This window comes from Crinia signifera, chromosome 7 (genome assembly GCF_055691185.1).
Source record: "Crinia signifera chromosome 7, ASM5569118v1, whole genome shotgun sequence".
NCBI lineage: Eukaryota > Metazoa > Chordata > Amphibia > Anura > Myobatrachidae > Crinia > Crinia signifera.
The window spans coordinates 59,350-78,136 of record NC_139223.1 but is presented as its reverse complement, the minus strand read 5'-3'; the positions used below and the strand labels follow the sequence as shown (position 1 = coordinate 78,136).

The following is an 18,787-nucleotide window of genomic DNA, read 5'->3' as shown; positions in this document are numbered from 1 at the left end:
GATGTACCACCTGAGTCCCACAGAGTGACATCATACCAAACCCATCTTGTAAAAGGCAGCTGGTTTGCAGAATCAGCAAGGGAAATATCACAATCTAAGTTATACATTTGAACTAACAAGGGATTTAGCAATTCCTCCTCTTCAGATGCTGGGTACCCCCCCTCTGCAACATTGTAACCTTTTACACTGGGTACACCTATAGGGTGTACTAATACTTTTGCCTCTGGCATAATGGGGCAGGGAGCACTTTCCACCTCCCCCTCTTGCACAAGGAACAGCTGCCCAACAGCAGGCCAATATAGGGACTCTGGCCCTGGCACTTCCGCCACTCTGTCACATCCTTCCTCCCTCAAATCCAAACTAGGGGCATGGCAAATTTCACTACAGCATTTGGTCTCAATGCCCAGGGCTGAGAAGGGACCCTCCATCAGGAACAATTCCGCTGGTAGCTGCAGGGCAAGCTGGTCCACGGCCAGTACTACCCCCTCAAAAGCCTGGGTCTCACCTGCCGCTTCCTCTGCGCAGTCCTCAGTCTCCAGGATAACCTCCTTCCCCAGCTGAATATGCTGGGCAGCCTGAAGCAAGACATCATCTGCGACTGGTATGCTTGTGGCCTGGATGTTGTCGGATATTCCTCTAATTACGGTGATCTCCTCCTGGACGCAGTCCTCATAGATCCCCTGGCAGCAGGTTAATAATTCTGCATCTCCCACCTCAGCAAAAGGGAAGCTGTAGTGCAGCTCCTCCCGGGGTGCCTGGCTCAGAGGCCTCACTTCCTTCACGTTGGGGATAACCTCCCCCTGTATAGAACACGGAGCAGCTTCTTCCCTAGGCTGTGGGAGAAGCTGTTGCAGGCGGTGCCTTTCATCACGCCCCCTGCGACACTGATCTTGCCATGCCGGGGTATCCAAGAGCCCGCGATCAATCGCCTCTTCCTCTGCCACCACGAAGCACTCCTCCAGACACTCCAATTGTTCCCACACACTCAACTGAGCACCAAAATGGAGGATCCATGCCCGATAATCAGCAAATGCATTTGTAGGATCTCCCTGATCTTGAAGGATCTGCTGAAGGATTTCCCCGCGAGTGTAGGATTGGACGGGTATACCTCGCAGCTGACATTCTGCTATCAGCTCCTCCATACTCATTTCTTCCAGGGCAGTTAGGGGCCCCCCTGACACAGATCCCTCTCTTGTGGTAACAAATAATTCTGTATCAGACCCCTCGGTTGTCTGCCCAGATTGCAGTAGCCCCCTTCTAGACCTTTCCTCTGGTTCTATCTGGGGCATCAATTTATTCTGGACTTGTCCTTCAGCCTCAGAATATTGTCCTCTTTGTAAATTCTACAAACTCTGGCTCCCCCAGCAGATTCCACGAGGTGGCCTCACCTTTACAGTGCAGGAATGCATCCCCCAGGTAACACAACTTGTCCTGTATGCTGGATACTCTCCACCCGCTGATCATCTGCTGAGCTTCTTCCCAGTACTCCCAGATATACTGCATTTTTCTGACAATAAATAACAGATCCGGCTTCCCAGCCTGCCGATACACTGAAGAACCTCCATCCCTGAGCTCCTCTGCTCCAGGGGCCTTGAGGCATCGATTTTCTTTCCTTGGAAACATTTTCCCTTTCACAGGAATGACACCTGCTCACTTGCTGAACTTCACCTTATTGCATTTTTCGTTTCCTTACATATGGTCTGATCCTCTGTTGTGCTTTCTGTGCTCGATGGTTGGTGTCTGAATGATCCCACTGTCGCTGCCGCCAAATGTGAGGAAACATCTATGGAGAATAAGAGGGTACAGATGGGACTAAAAAAGTACATTAATTACTACACCTAATAAAATATAATAATTACAGCCTTACAGTGAGTCTGATAACTTCACACTGCACACATACTGTACTTACATCAGGTGTATCTATCACCCGCTGTAAGTACAGTATACAGTATGTGTATGTATGCAGGACAATGCTATACTACCAGTATATACTGCACACATACTGTACTTACAACAGGTGTATCTATCCCCCGCTGTGAGTACAGTATATGTATATGTGTATGTATGCAGGACAATGCTATACTACCAGTGTATACTGCACACACACTCTACTAACATCAGGTGTATCTATCCCCCACTGTGAGTACAGTATATGTGTATGTATGCAGGACAATGCTATACTACCAGTATATACTGCACACATACTGTACTTATATCTGGCGTATCTATCACCCGCTGTAAGTACAGTATATGTATATGTGTATGTATGCAGGACAATGCTATACTACCAGTATATACTGCACACACACTCTACTTACATCAGGTGTATCTATCCCCCACTGTGAGTACAGTATATGTGTATGTATGCAGGACAATGCTATATTACCAGTATATACTGCACACATACTGTACGTATATCTGCCGTATCTATCCCCTGCTGTGAGTACAGTATATGTATATGTGTATGTATGCAGGACAATGCTATACTACCAGTGTATAATGCACACACACTCTACTTACATCAGGTGTATCTATCCCCCACTGTGAGTACAGTATATGTGTATGTATGCAGGACAATGCTATATTACCAGTATATACTGCACACATACTGTACGTATATCTGCCGTATCTATCCCCTGCTGTAAGTACAGTATATGTATATGTATATGTATTCAGGACAATGCTATACTACCAGTATATACTGCACACATACTATACGTATATCTGCCGTATCTATCCCCTGCTGTAAGTACAGTATATGTATATGTATATGTATGCAGGACAATGCTATACTACCAGTATATACTGCACACATACTGTACTTATATCTGGCGTATCTCTCTCCCGCTGTAAGTACAGTATATATGTATGCAGGACAATGCTATACTACCAGTATATACTGCACACATACTGTACTTATATCTGGCGTATCTCTCTCCCGCTGTAAGTACAGTATATATGTATGCAGGGCAATGCTATACTACCAGTATATACTGCACACATACTGTACTTATATCTGGCGTATCTATCACCCGCTGTAAGTACAGTATATGTGTAAGTATGCAGGACAATGCTATACTACCAGTATATACTGCACACATACTGTACTTATATCTGGCGTATCTATCACCCGCTGTAAGTACAGTATATGTGTAAGTATGCAGGACAATGCTATACTACCAGTATATACTGCACACATACTGTACTTACATCAGGTGTATCTATCCCCCGCTGTAAGTACAGTATATGTAGGCAGGACAGTGCTATAATACCAGTATATACTGCACACATACTGTACTTATATCTGGCGTATCTCTCTCCCGCTGTAAGTACAGTATATTTATGCAGGACAATGCTATACTACCAGTATATACTGCACACATACTGTACTTATATCTGGCGTATCTATCCCCCGCTGTAAGTGCAGTATATGTGTATGTATGCAGGACAATGCTATACTACCAGTATATACTGCACACATACTGTACTTATATCTGGCGTATCTCTCTCCCGCTGTAAGTGCAGTATATGTGTATGTATGCAGGACAATGCTATACTACCAGTATATACTGCACACATACTGTACTTATATCTGGCGTATCTATCCCCCGCTGTAAGTGCAGTATATGTGTATGTATGCAGGACAATGCTATACTACCAGTATATACTGCACACATACTGTACTTATATCTGGCGTATCTCTCTCCCGCTGTAAGTGCAGTATATGTGTATGTATGCAGGACAATTCTATTCTACCAGTATATACTGCACACATACTGTACTTATATCTGCGTATCTATCCCCCTGCTGTAAGTACAGTATATGTATATGTGTATGTATGCAGGACAATGCTATACTACCAGTATATACTGCACACATACTGTACTTACAGTATATCTGACATAGCTATCCCCCGTTGTAAGTACAGTATGTGTATGTATGCAGGACAATGCTATACTACCAGTATATACTGCACACATACTGTACTTATATCTGGCGTATCTATCCCCGCTGTGAGTACAGTATATGTATATGTATGCAGGACAATGCTATACTACCAGTGTATAATGCACACACACTCTACTTACATCAGGTGTATCTATCCCCCACTGTGAGTACAGTATATGTATATGTATGCAGGACAATGCTATACTACCAGTATATACTGCACACATACTGTACTTATATCTGGCGTATCTATCACCTGCTGTAAGTACAGTATATGTATATGTGTATGTATGCAGGACAATGCTATACTACCAGTATATACTGCACACATACTGTACTTATATCTGGCGTATCTCTCTCCCGCTGTAAGTACAGTATATTTATGCAGGACAATGCTATACTACCAGTATATACTGCACACATACTGTACTTACATCAGGTGTATCTATCCCCCGCTGTAAGTACAGTATATGTGTATGTATGCAGGACAATGCTATACTACCAGTATATACTGCACACATACTGTACTTATATCTGGCGTATCTATCCCCCGCTGTAAGTGCAGTATATGTATATGTGTATGTATGCAGGACAATGCTATACTACCAGTATATACTGCACACATACTGTACTTATATCTGGCGTATCTCTCTCCCGCTGTAAGTGCAGTATATGTGTATGTATGCAGGACAATGCTATACTACCAGTATATACTGCACACATACTGTACTTACATCAAGTGTATCTATCCCCCTGCTGTAAGTACAGTATATGTATATGTGTATGTATGCAGGACAATGATATACTACCAGTATATACTGCACACATACTGTACCTCTATCTGGCGTATCTATCACCCGCTGTAAGTACAGTATATCTGTATGTATGCAGGACAATGCTATACTACCAGTATATACTGCACACATACTGGACGTATATCTGCCGTATCTATCCCCTGCTGTAAGTACAATATATGTATATGTGTATGTATGCAGGACAATGCTATACTACCAGTATATACTGCACACATACTGTACTTATATCTGCGTATCTATCCCCTGCTGTAAGTACAGTATATGTATATGTATGCAGGACAATGCTATACTACCAGTATATACTGCACACATACTGTACTTATATCTGCGTATCTATCCCCTGTTGTAAGTACAATATATGTATATGTGTATGTATGCAGGACAATGCTATACTACCAGTATATACTGCACACATACTGTACTTATATCTGCGTATCTATCCCCCTGCTGTAAGTACAGTGTATGTATGCAGGACAATGCTATACTACCAGCATATACTGCACACATACTGTACTTACAGTATATCTGACATAGCTATCCCCGTTGTAAGTACAGTATACAGTATGTGTATGTATGCAGGACAATGCTATACTACCAGTATGTACTGCACACATAATGTACGTATATCTGCCGTATCTATCCCCCGCTGTAAGTACAGTATATGGATATGTATGCAGGACAATGCTATACTACCAGCATATACTGCACACATACTGTACGTATATCTGCCGTATCTATCCCCTGCTGTAAGTACAGTATATGTATATGTGTATGTATGCAGGACAATGCTATACTACCAGTATATACTGCACACATACTGTACTTACATCAGGTGTATCTATCCCCCGCTGTGAGTACAGTATATGTATATGTGTATGTAAGCAGGACAATACTATACTACCAGTATATACTGCACACATACTGTACTTACATCAGGTGTATCTATCCCCCTCTGTGAGTACAGTATATGTGTATGTATGCAGGACAATGCTATACTACCAGTATATACTGCACACATACTGTACTTATATCTGGCGTATCTCTCTCCCGCTGTAAGTACAGTATATATGTATGCAGGACAATGCTATACTACCAGTATATACTGCACACATACTGTACGTATATCTGCCGTATCTATCCCCCGCTGTGAGTACAGTATATGTATGCAGGACAATACTATACTACCAGTATATACTGCACACATACTGTACGTATATGTGCCGTATCTATCCCCTGCTGTAAGTACAGTATATGTATATCTGTATGTATGCAGGACAATGCTATACTACCAGTATATACTGCACACATACTGTACTTATATCTGCCATATCTATCCACCGCTGTAAGTACAGTATATGTGTATGTATGCAGGACAATGCTATACTACCAGTATATACTGCACACATACTGTACTTATATCTGGCGTATATCTCTCCCGCTGTAAGTACAGTATATATGTATGCAGGACAATGCTATACTACCAGTATATACTTCACACATACTGTACTTATATCTGGCGTATCTCTCTCCCGCTGTAAGTACAGTATATATGTATGCAGGACAATGCTATATTACTATTATATACTGCACACATACTGTACTTATATCTGGCGTATCTATCCCCCGCTGTAAGTACTGTATATGTATGCAGGACAATGCTATACTACCAGTATATACTGCACACATACTGTACTTATATCTGCCATATCTATCCACTTATATCTGGCGTATCTATCCCCCTGCTGTAAGTACAGTATATGTATTTGTATGCAGGACAATGCTATATTACTATTATATACTGCACACTTACTGTACTTATATCTGGCGTATCTATCCCCAGCTGTAAGTACAGTATATGTATTTGTATGCAGGACAATGCTATACTACCAGTATATACTGCACACATACTGTACTTACATCAGGTGTATCTATCCCCCGCTGTAAGTACAGTGTATGTATGCAGGACAATGTTGTCCATATAGGTGAAAATCATCCACCCAACTGTCCTGATGGCAGCAAAGTCATTGCTTATTTCTGCTGTTTACAATAGCAGACTGTATTTATTGTGGAAATCATCTTCTCGTTAGGTGTCCGCGGCACAACAAGATATGGACGCCACAAACCACGAGAGCAGACCTGGGGGTGTAAGTGTAAAGAGCATCCCAGTGCTGAGTTTAGGAGGAATGTACAAACCTTCCACTGATGTAATACAGAGCAGAAGTCCAGAAGATGTGCCCAGTCCTAAGTCTTTGGAAACTGATTCCAGAAGTGACCTGGACTCTATGATGGTCAAGCTTCAGTCTGGGTTGAAACAACAAGGAATTGAAACACAAACCAAAGGACTTTGTGAAGGCTGTCAGCGGCCCATCGCTGGTCAGGTAATACTGTAGAGCTGGCTATGATGTTACTGACATGATGTTGGGAGAGTGGTGCTGCTCTGTGATGTTACTGACATGAAGCTTGGATAGAGTGACCAACTCATCCCTTTAATCCGGGACACATATTAATTACACAGGTTCTGTGGCTGGCTTTCACCTGGTTTTAAACTGCCACAGAACCTGAGTAATTAATATGTGTCCTGGATTAAAGGGATGAGTTGGTCACCCTAAGCTTGGAGCATAGTGCTGCACTGTGATGTTACTGACATGATGCTTGGAGCATAGCGCTGCGCTGTGATGTTACTGACATTAAGCTTGGAGCATAGTGCTGTGCTGTGATGTTACGAACATAAATCTGGGAGCATAGCGCTGCGCTGTGATTTTACTGACCTGATGCTTGGAGCTTAGTGATACGCATTGATGTTACTGACATGATGCTTGGAGCATAGTGCTGCGCTGTGATGTTACTAACATAAAGCTGGGAGTGTAGTGCTGCGCTGTGATGTTACTAACATAAAGCTGGGAGTGTAGTGCTGCGCTGTGATGTTACTGACATGATGCTGGGAGCGTAGTGCTGCGCTGTGATTTTACTGACATGATGCTTGGAGCATAGTGCTGCTCTGTGATGTTACTGACATGAAGCTTGGAGCATAGTGCTGCGCTGTGATGTTACTGACATGATGCTTGGAGCGCAGTGCTGCGCTGTGATGTTACTGACATGATGCTTGGAGCATAGCGCTGCGCTGTGATGTTACTGACATTAAGCTTGGAGCATAGTGCTGTGCTGTGATGTTACGAACATAAATCTGGGAGCATAGCGCTGCGCTGTGATGTTACTGACATTGAGCTTGGAGCATAGTGCTGTGCTGTGATGTTACGAACATAAATCTGGGAGCATAGTGCTGCGCTGTGATTTTACTGACATGACGCTTGGAGCTTAGTGATACGCATTGATGTTACTGACATGATGCTTGGAGCATAGTACTGTGCTGTGATGTTACTAACATAAAGCTGGGAGCATAGTGCTGCGCTGTGATGTTACTGACATGATGCTTGGAGCATAGTGCTGCGCTGTGATGTTACTAACATAAAGCTGGGAGCATAGTGCTGCGCTGTGATGTTACTAACATAAATCTGGGAGTGTAGTGCTGCGCTGTGATGTTACTGACATGATGCTGGGAGCGTAGTGCTGCGCTGTGATTTTACTGACATGATGCTTGGAGCATAGTGCTGCTCTGTGATGTTACTGACATGAAGCTTGGAGCATAGTGCTGCGCTGTGATGTTACTGACATGATGCTTGGAGCGCAGTGCTGCGCTGTGATGTTACTGACATGATGCTTGGAGCGTGGTGCTGCTCTGATGTTACTGACATGATGCTTGGAGCATAGTGCTGCGCTGTGATGTTACTGACATGATGCTTGGAGCGTGGTGCTGCTCTGTGATGTTACTGACATGATGCTTGGAGCATAGTGCTGTGCTGTGATGTTACTGACATGATGCTTGGAGCGCAGTGCTGCGCTGTGATGTTACTCACATGATGCTTGGAGCATAGTGCTGCGCTGTGATGTTACTGATATGATGCTTGGAGCATAGCGCTGCGCTGTGATGTTACTGACATTAAGCTTGGAGCATAGTGCTGTGCTGTGATGTTGTGAACATAAATCTGGGAGCATAGTGCTGCGCTGTGATTTTACTGACATGATGCTTGGAGCTTAGTGATACGCATTGATGTTACTGACATGATGCTTGGAGCATAGTGCTGCGCTGTGATGTTACTAACATAAAGCTGGGAGCATAGTGCTGCGCTGTGATGTTACTAACATAAATCTGGGAGTGTAGTGCTGCGCTGTGATGTTACTGACATGATGCTGGGAGCGTAGTGCTGCGCTGTGATTTTACTGACATGATGCTTGGAGCATAGTGCTGCTCTGTGATGTTACTGACATGAAGCTTGGAGCATAGTGCTGCGCTGTGATGTTACTGACATGATGCTTGGAGCGCAGTGCTGCGCTGTGATGTTACTGACATGATGCTTGGAGCGTGGTGCTGCTCTGATGTTACTGACATGATGCTTGGAGCATAGTGCTGCGCTGTGATGTTACTGACATGATGCTTGGAGCGTGGTGCTGCTCTGTGATGTTACTGACATGATGCTTGGAGCATAGTGCTGTGCTGTGATGTTACTGACATGATGCTTGGAGCGCAGTGCTGCGCTGTGATGTTACTCACATGATGCTTGGAGCATAGTGCTGCGCTGTGATGTTACTGATATGATGCTTGGAGCATAGCGCTGCGCTGTGATGTTACTGACATTAAGCTTGGAGCATAGTGCTGTGCTGTGATGTTGTGAACATAAATCTGGGAGCATAGTGCTGCGCTGTGATTTTACTGACATGATGCTTGGAGCTTAGTGATACGCATTGATGTTACTGACATGATGCTTGGAGCATAGTACTGTGCTGTGATGTTACTAACATAAAGCTGGGAGTGTAGTGCTGCGCTGTGATGTTACTGACATGAAGCTGGGAGCATAGTGCTGGGCTTGTGATGTTACGAACATAACTCTGGGAGCGTGGTGTTGCTCTGTGATGTTACTGACATAATGCTGGGAGCGTGGTGTTGCTCTGTGATGTTACCGACCTGAAGCTGGGAGCATAGTGCTGTGCTTGTGATGTTACGAACATAACTCTGGGAGCGTGGTGTTGCTCTGTGATGTTACTGACATGATGCTGGGAGCGTGGTGCTGCTCTGTGATGTTACTGACATGATGCTTGGAGCATAGTGCTGCGCTGTGATGTTACTAACATAAAGCTGGGAGTGTAGTGCTGCGCTGTGATGTTACTGACATGATGCTTGGAGCGTAGTGCTGTACTGTTCCGGCTAGGGGAAAGCCAGTACCCCCATTGTCGACGCCACCACCACTATCAACGCCATCCCGAAGCGTGGCGAGCGCAGCGAGCACACGTCCTCTGACCTTTTCATACCCCCACTATCCACGTCGGCGTAGAGTTCACTATAGATAGTGTGGCGAGCGCAGCGAGCCACCGAGCCCGAAGCGTGGCAAGCGGACGCGGAATACATGTTAAGTCATCCGCATCCCCTCGCTCGCCACGCTTCGGGCTCGCTGCACTCGCCACACTATCTAAAATCAACTCCACGCCGACGTGGATAGTGGGGTTATGAAAGGGTCAGAGAACGCGTACCTCCGTCCCTCGCGGGCTCACTACGCTCGCCACGCTTCGGGTTGGCGTTGATAGTGGGGGTGGCGTTCACAATGGGGGTGCATTTAACATTGTAAGCACCCATCTGGGTGCTTGTACAATTAAAAATTGCATCGCATCGCATGCCACTATATTGTATGCGATGCGATGAGATGTATAAGATGCTGTAAGATCAAAATCGTGGGCGTCGTGCTAGGAAACAAGTACCAAAAGCTCTGTACTTCAATGTTCCTGTACTGTATTACATGCAATGTTCCTGTACTGTATTACATGCATTCTATCTGTCAGACGCCTTGAGTCCAATTGGAGAATGAACGCTATATACAGTATATGACACCTTATTACACTTTACTGCTATACTGTTTTTATGTATGTGATGCCCTGGGGTGGTTTTGCTGGTCTTGTTTAGGGTTGCCCTGCTCCCCAAACATGAACCCTAGAGTATTAGAGACCTGCTTGACAGAGGTGACCTCAACGTGATGGGCAAGTTCATATCTTTGGCCAAATGTATTGTGACCAGACGCCTGCCCTTACGCTCTGGCTACGCCCTTCGGGTCCACAGATAGAGTTTCCTGGTCTCACGGGACCTGGCCAATAGGGGATTCCCTGTTACTGCCAGTAACAGCCTGTTACTGACTCCGCCCAATACGCAGTGGGCGGGTATATTGCTGCCACCAAAAGACTCCTCCTACGTGGCGCCTGGAACCACAGACACTTCCTCAGGCCCAAACGCTGGCACCTGAGTACTACCTGCTGGGGTGTATGCGTCAATAAGCGGCTGACACACCCCGACTGGCATTGGTTGCTTCCCCGCTGGTCACGGACCAGACCTCTTCTTCGGTAGCTGGCAGAGTGGAACTTGGAGGACGCTGGATACTGGATTCCCCCACGAGGGAAAATAGCAGGTGGCCGTCGGGAACCCGGCTGTCGGTGTTTTGGCCGTCGGGACCCTGTCCGGCATCCCTCAAGGTCATCCTTCGACATTCCATTGAAGTCCGCAACTTGCTCGTTCTCCTTGCTGCAGTTACTCCTCCCTGAGTATCTCGGCTTCTCCAATCTGGTGATCGAAAAGCCGCCTGGGATATCCCACCACTTGCCACCAATTTCTGTGACCGGAGGCCTGCCCTTATGCTCTGGCTACGCCCTTCGGGTCCACAGTTAGCGGTTCCTGGTCTCACGGGACCTGGCCAATAGGGGATTCAGTACCACCATTAACCGCCTGTTACTCCGCCCACTACGCAGTGGGCGGGGATATCGCTGCCACCAAAAGACTCCCCCTATGTGGTGCCTGGAACCACGGATATTTCCTCAGGCCCAAACGCTGGCACCCGAGTACTACCTGCTGGGGTGTATGCGTTGACATGTGGCTAACACACCCTTGACTGGCGTTGATTGGTCCCCCACTGGTCACGGACTAGAACTCTGCTTCGGTAGCTGGCAGAGCGGAAACTTGGAGACGCTAGATGCTATACCCAGAACACCCGGAGAAAGGAATTATTGCAGTAATTCTGTTGGTCGCAGATGAAGCCGTCGTCTTCAGGCAATAGATGGTTTATTTGCTCAAAATAGAAGCTCTTAAAAGAGCCCTCGCCTAGATCTCTCTAGGAGGTACAGCATACAGGTAATGTTACATCATTCAGATCAGGTACTGAAGATGTACAACTTTACAGACAAAACTTGTGCCTTTTTATCCAAAATCCACACCGCATACCACAGGGGGTAAGCCCACCCTGTGGTCTACAACCAATCAACTTAAGTGCATGTGCTGGGCATTGTCCCTATGGACAGAGGGGAGTGGTTACTCCTCTGAACTACAGCCCACCTGGGGGGCAAGGTACCACCCAGGTGCCGGTTTGTCTGTGCCCAGGAGCCCACAGTCACCTCCCCAACCCTCACCTCTCTGGCTCCGTGCGGCAGCCAGTCAGCTTCCGGCGGCCGGGGATCCGATCATCTTCGCTGGGGGATCCGGGCAGCAGGATCAGGGCAGCGGCGGTAGCTAGGAGCCTGCCCTGAAGTGGCAAAGCGCTATTAACTGGCGGGTCGGGAAGCGCTGTTGCATTTGAAAAGACTGGCCAGACGCTGATTGGCTGAATTCAGCCAATTAGCGTTCGGCCAGTCTTTTCAAATGCAGCAGCGCTTCCCGCCCCACCGGCAAATAGCGCTAATGGGAAAGATGGTGGCCGGGTGGCGGGGATCCGACCATCCTCGCTGGGGAAGGGGATCAGGGCGGCGGTGGCGGTAGCTAGGAGCCCGAAGCGGCGAAGCACTATTTGTCGGCGGGGGCGGGAAGCGCTGTTGAATTTGAAAAGACTGGCCGGATGCTGATTGGCTGAATTCAGCCAATCAGCATTCAGCCAGTCATTTTAAATGCAGCAGCGCTTCTCGCCCCCCCCTGCCGGCAAATAGCGCTTCGGGCTCCTAGCTACCGCCACCGATGCCCTGATCCCCCTGCCGGATCACCCAGTGAGGGTGATCAGAACCCCGGCACACGGACCCCCGAAATGAAATTCACTGCTAGCAAGAAGGTGAAGCGCTATTTGCCGGCGGGGTGGGAAGCGCTGTTGCCTTTTCAAAGACTGGCCGGATGCTGATTTTCTGAATTCAGCCAATCAGCGTCCGGCCAGTCTATTCAAATGCAACAGCGCTTCCCGCCCCGCCGGCAAATAGAGCTTCGCCGAATCAGGCTTCTAGCTACCGCCACCGCCCTGATCCCCCTGCCCGGATCCCCCAGCGAGGGTGAGCGGATTCCCGGACCCCGGCCACCATCTTTCCCATTGGGCTGGGCCGGGGGCCCCTAGGTCCTAGGGCCCCCGGGCAACTGCCCATCGTGCCCAATGGGAAAGACGGCACTGCTGCCAGGGGACCAGCTGAACACCTCTGGGCAGACGTGAGCTCCAGAGATGGGCAGCCCTGATCCCCTGCCCAGGTCGCCTTTTCCCTAACTGAGACCCCCATGGAGCTCCAAGGAGCTACCCCATGCTCCCAGCCTGCCGCAGCCTGCACACTGAATTTTGGCGCCAAGCGCCCTTTGTCCATGGCCCGGGGGCTTAACACCTTCAGTGCTGTGGCGGCCATTAAACAACCTCCTAATAATGTATAAAAAGGACTATATGGGTGAGATTTAATAGGATGAGAGATTCAGAAAGTGAGAGATTTGGGAAGAAATCTCCAGTTTTTTTTAAAGCGGCAATCATTTATACTGCAAAATCAAACTGGTTTTGCAGTGTAAATGATTGCCGCTTTAAAAAAACTGGAGATTTCTTCCCAAATCTCTCACTTTCTGAATCTCTCATCCTATTAAATCTCACCCACTATGTTATTATACAGTAATGAGTACATAGTTTACTCGCAAACCACCCTTGTCTTACTTGTAACTATAAATCTTAGCAAGGTAGCCTCTCTAATTACAGTGTGTGCAATCTAACCCCGGTCCCTCTTTCTATAGAGTCTACAGCTTCACTGATGGTGACATTCCTCATTACTACAGAGGCGGAAGCAGGGCTGTGTGATGGATGCAGGGCTGTGTGATGGATGCAGGGCTGTGTGATGGATGCAGGGCTGTGTGATGGATGCAGGGCTGTGTGATGGATGCAGGGCTGTGTGATGGATGCAGGGCTGTGTGATGGATGCAGGGCTGTGTGATGGATGCAGGGCTGTGTGATGGATGCAGGGCTGTGTGATGGATGCAGGGCTGTGTGATGGATGCAGGGCTGTGTGATGGATGCAGGGCTGTGTGATGGATGCAGGGCTGTGTGATGGATGCAGGGCTGTGTGATGGATGCAGGGCTGTGTGATGGATGCAGGGCTGTGTGATGGATGCAGGGCTGTGTGATAGAGGCGGATGCGGGGCTGAGTGGCCAAGGTGGACGTGGGGCTGTGTGACAGACAAGGCTGTGTGAAGGATGTGGAAGCGGTGCTGTGTGATGGATGTGTGGCTGTGTGATGGAGGCAGATGCGGGCTTTGTAACTGATGCGGACGCATGGCTGTATGACTGAAGTGGATGTGGGGCTTTATGACGGAGGCGGGATTATGTTACGGAGGCAGATGAGGGGCTGTGTGATGATGGCAGAAGAAGGACTGTGTGACGGAGGCAGGACTGTGTGGCGGACGCAGGGCTGTGTGACAGAGCGGGGCTGTGTGACAAAGGCAGATGGGGGGTGGTGTAGGTGGAGCTTCTGTGGCAGAGGCTGATGAGGGACTGTGTGATGGAGATGGGCCTGTGTGATGGAGACGGGGCAGTATGACAGAGGCAGATGAGGGGCTGTGTGACGGATGCAGGACTGAGGCAGAGGTGGAGCTGTGTGGCAGAGGCTGATGAGGGCCTGTGTGACAGATATGGAGCTGTGTGACGGAGGCTGATGAGGGGCTGTGTGACGGAGATGGGGCTGTGTGACGGAGATGGAGGCAGATGCGGGGGGTGTGGCAGAGGCGGGGCTGTGGGACGGAGGCGGATGCGGGGCTGTGGGACGGAGGCGGATGCGGGGCTGTGGGACGGAGGCGGATGCGGGGCTGAGTGAAGGAGGCGGATGCGGGGCTGTATGACGGAGGCGGATGCGGGGCGGTGTGACGGAGGCGGATGCGGGGCGGTGTGACGGAGGCGGATGCGGGGCAGTGTGATGGAGGCGGATGCGGGTGGTGTGATGGAGGCGGATGCGGGGCGGTGTGACGGAGGCGGGGGCGGTGTGACGGAGGCGATGCGGGGCTGTGTGACTGATGCGGATGCGTGGCTGTATGACTGAGGTGGATGTGGGGCTGTGTAATGAAGGCAGAACTATGTTACGGAGGCATATGAGGGGCTGTGTGACAACGGCAGATGAGGGACTGTGTGGCGGAGGCAGGACTGTGTGGTGGAGGCAGATGAGGGTCTGTGTGACAGATGCAGGACTGTGTGACAAAGACGGATGTGGGGGATGGGGCTGTGTGACAGAGGTGGGACTGTGATTGAGGCAGATGAGGGGCTGTGTGACAGAGCAGGGCCTAGTGACGGAAGCAGATGCAGAGCTTTGTGAAGGAGGCAGGCCTGTGTGGTGGAGATGGAATCGGGGCTGTGTGGCAGAGGCAGGGCTCTATGATGGAGGTGGATGCAGAGTTGTGTCATCACACAACCCTGTGTGGCTGTGTGACAAAGGCGAATGTAGGGGTTGGCAGAGTTAGAGCTGTGTGGCAGAGGCGGATAAGGGGCTGTGTGATGGGGGCAGGCCTGTGGGGCGGTGGCAGTATTGGGGATGTGTGACAGAGGCGGGGCTGTATGACGGAGGTGGATGCATGGCTGTGTTACGGAGGTGGAGGTGGGGCAGTGTGGCAGAGGTGGGGTTTTGTGATGGAGGCGGGGCTGTATGACGGAGGTGGATGCATGGCTGTGTTACGGAGGTGGGGCAGTGTGGCAGAGGTGGGGTTGTGTGATGGAGGCGGGGCTGTATGACGGAGGTGGATGCATGGCTGTGTTCCGGAGGTGGAGGTGGGGCAGTGTGGCAGAGGTGGGGTTGTGTGATGGAGGCGGGACTGTATGACGGAGGTGGGGTGACAGAAACAGGGCTGCATGGGTCTTTAATCCTATTTGAAGGTTGTAATGTGGCTCTTCTTCCTATTCAGGTGGTGACGGCTCTGGGACACACTTGGCATCCAGAACACTTTGTATGCGCTCACTGCAAATCACTTATTGGAAGTACAAATTTCTTTGAGAAGGATGGACAAGCATATTGTGAAAGAGATTATTTTGCTGTCCTTGCCCCTCGCTGTGCATCCTGTGACTTACCCATCCTACAGGTGACAATGTCCCTCTTTCCTCCAGTTCCTCCTGCTTTTCTGTACCATGGGTCTGTAATGTTCACTCTTGTTACATATTGCTGGGCTGTCATTCTACCAATGCTTTCTCTAAGTGCATACATTGACCATACACACTGCACAATGTACGCACTGAAAGACGTTGACCAATTTCCCTTGAACTTCCCCAGGGTCCTAGACGTAAGATACACACTGAACGATCTTGGTAGACTCTATAGATTTTTTTCGAAAGATATCCAAATTGAGCTGCCTCCAAGTCGATGAACGACCGTTGTGTATGTGCATCATCGTTTGTCATTTGTAGCATACACACGGAAAGATATTTTGAGCAATATTGTTCAGAAGGGCCAAAATTAATGATATTGGTCCAAAATATTGTACAGTGTGTATGCACCTTAATGTCAGTATTCAATGTCAGGGGCACGGCTGTTGAGCAAGCTCGACAGCCGTGCCCCTGTCCCGTTCTCGCTTTGCACGACTTGAGCTTGGCGGTCGGGTTTCAATGTCCCGGCCGCCGATAGGCGAGAAAGGGGCGTGGCCGCGGAGAACCCCTGTTCAATGCTGTCGAGGAAGACAGTAATTGAATAGGGCCTCGCCGCCATCTCCCCAGTCGGGAGATGGCTGCGCGAGCGCGACAAACATTGAATACTCCCCTAACTCTGACAAAGGGGTTGATGTACAAACCAACCCGCTCCTAACTACCATGATACATTGCTACAGACATTGCTACAGTCAGTCAGCTCGTAGTAAACCTTTCACACAGTTAAACATTTCTACCCAGTAATTAGCCATTCAACACGGATTCTTTGTTTGTGTGAAAGGCTCATCCCATCTCGAAATTCCAGGGTCTTCGACCCAGGAATATCCCAGGCTTGAAGACCCCAAAAATTTGAGCCGGGTTGATCTTTTCACACAAAAGAATTACCTGTGTTAATCAGCAAATTATCGGGTAGAAATGTTAAACCCGGTCATTTTGCTTTTCTGTGAAAGGGGGTCAGACTGGGACCCACAAAACAACCCAGCGCTTAAGTGCCAAATATTTATTTTTTATTTATTTATTTACATTTTCTTATATAGCGCAGCAGATTATTTGGGGCTATTCTGTCTGATATAGGTATTTTTTTTCAAACCCAGCCTGTAATGTGGCAGTTAGGGGCATGTTGGCTGCTGTGTTATCCCTTTTCACTTTATCACTTCTCCAGGCTTAATACATCAGCCCCAGTGTTTGAAAAAAAATGAGGCATACACCCTGCACAATGGGTGACATTTAATAAGAGTCGATTTGTGTTTTTTTGTGATATTTTCGCATTGAAACGACGATTTCGCATTTTTTCGCATTTTTTTGGCCAAATCGTACATTTAATAGGGTGCGCAACGGCCCGTTTTTCAAATTTTTTGGGCAATAAATCGCACTTTCTAAAATTGCGTAAAAAATCGCACTTCATTCGCATCCAGATGTTTTCGCACAGAAAAGTATACAAATCACTTATTTAATGGCATGCGCAAATGGAAATTGCACTTTTTGGTTGATATAAATCGCACTTTTTTCAGACCAGGGTCTGATGTGCGAATTGGTCAGAGATATGCACAGATCATTGTGATCTGTGCATGTTTCTGGTGTAAAAATAGAGTTAAAAAAAAACCGTAAAAAAAAAATGGCGTGGGGTCCCCTCTCCTGAGCATAACCAGCCCCGGGCTCAAAGTGCCCGTCCTGGTTTCATAAAATCACGGGGAAAACAAATAGGGTTCCCCTGGATTTTATAAAACCAGCACCAGGCTCAAGGGCCGGTCCTGGTTCCCAAAATACGGGGGACAAAATGAGTAGGGGTCCCCCGTATTTCAAGAACCAGCACCGGGCCCAACCAACCAGCTTTTTATACAAGTCCCTCTGGCCAAAGCATTCACCCTCTGACTGGTCTCCATGGGCAGGGGCCCTGGGGGAGTGGGGACCCCCCCAAAGAAGGGGTCCCCCCCTCCAGAACTTACCTGCCCATGCTGAAGCCCGAGGCTGTCCTCGATGCCCCTGCGTGGTGGGCATCGAGCTGATATTTGGTGTAAAAACAATGAACTATGAGTCCCAGCAAGCCACCCAGCATCCTGGGACTTGGAGAACCACATGTCCCAGCATGCAGGGTATTAAAGGGCCCGCTGGCACTTGTAGTTCTACAGTAAAATAAATAGTTAAACAAACACACACTGACACCCATTAAAATAAAACTTTAATACATCCAAAGCCCATACATACTGATACTTGCCTATCTTGAGCCCGTCGGTAGGCCCCAGGGTCCGGTTAAATCAACAACACCCATAGGGGAAGATTTGTATCCCTTCAGGTGAACATTTTTTTGTCTTAGACATACTATACTATTTTTTTTTCCTCTCTTGTCTATGTAAAATTACTGAGGAACAAGTAGAGAACAACATGGAGAAGGACATAGGGGCGCATTTATCAAGATCGCATTTACAATGCGATCTGGGCGGAATATTACATTGTAAAATGCGATCATATCACCGGAATGTATGATGCTTGAGGGCGCAGGGACAGGGCTCCGAAAGGAGCCCGTCCCTGCGAAGCCCTGACTCGGAAGCCGGGGGGGTCTGCGCATGCACGGTTATGCGCTGACCCCCCACAACCCCG

General features: G+C 48.1%; 1 protein-coding gene across 4 annotated transcripts in view; it reads left to right on the top strand.

Moving 5' to 3' along the window:
* TGFB1I1 (transforming growth factor beta 1 induced transcript 1) overlaps positions 1-18,787 on the top strand; it is a 148,661-nt gene that overhangs the window by 85,536 nt on the left and 44,338 nt on the right. For all 4 annotated transcript variants that reach the window (XM_083152177.1, XM_083152175.1, XM_083152176.1 and 1 more), the window contains exons 8-9: positions 6,851-7,141; positions 15,958-16,131. In XM_083152177.1, the coding sequence (XP_083008303.1) occupies positions 6,851-7,141; positions 15,958-16,131 (465 nt within the window). The remainder of the gene's footprint in view (positions 1-6,850; positions 7,142-15,957; positions 16,132-18,787) is intronic.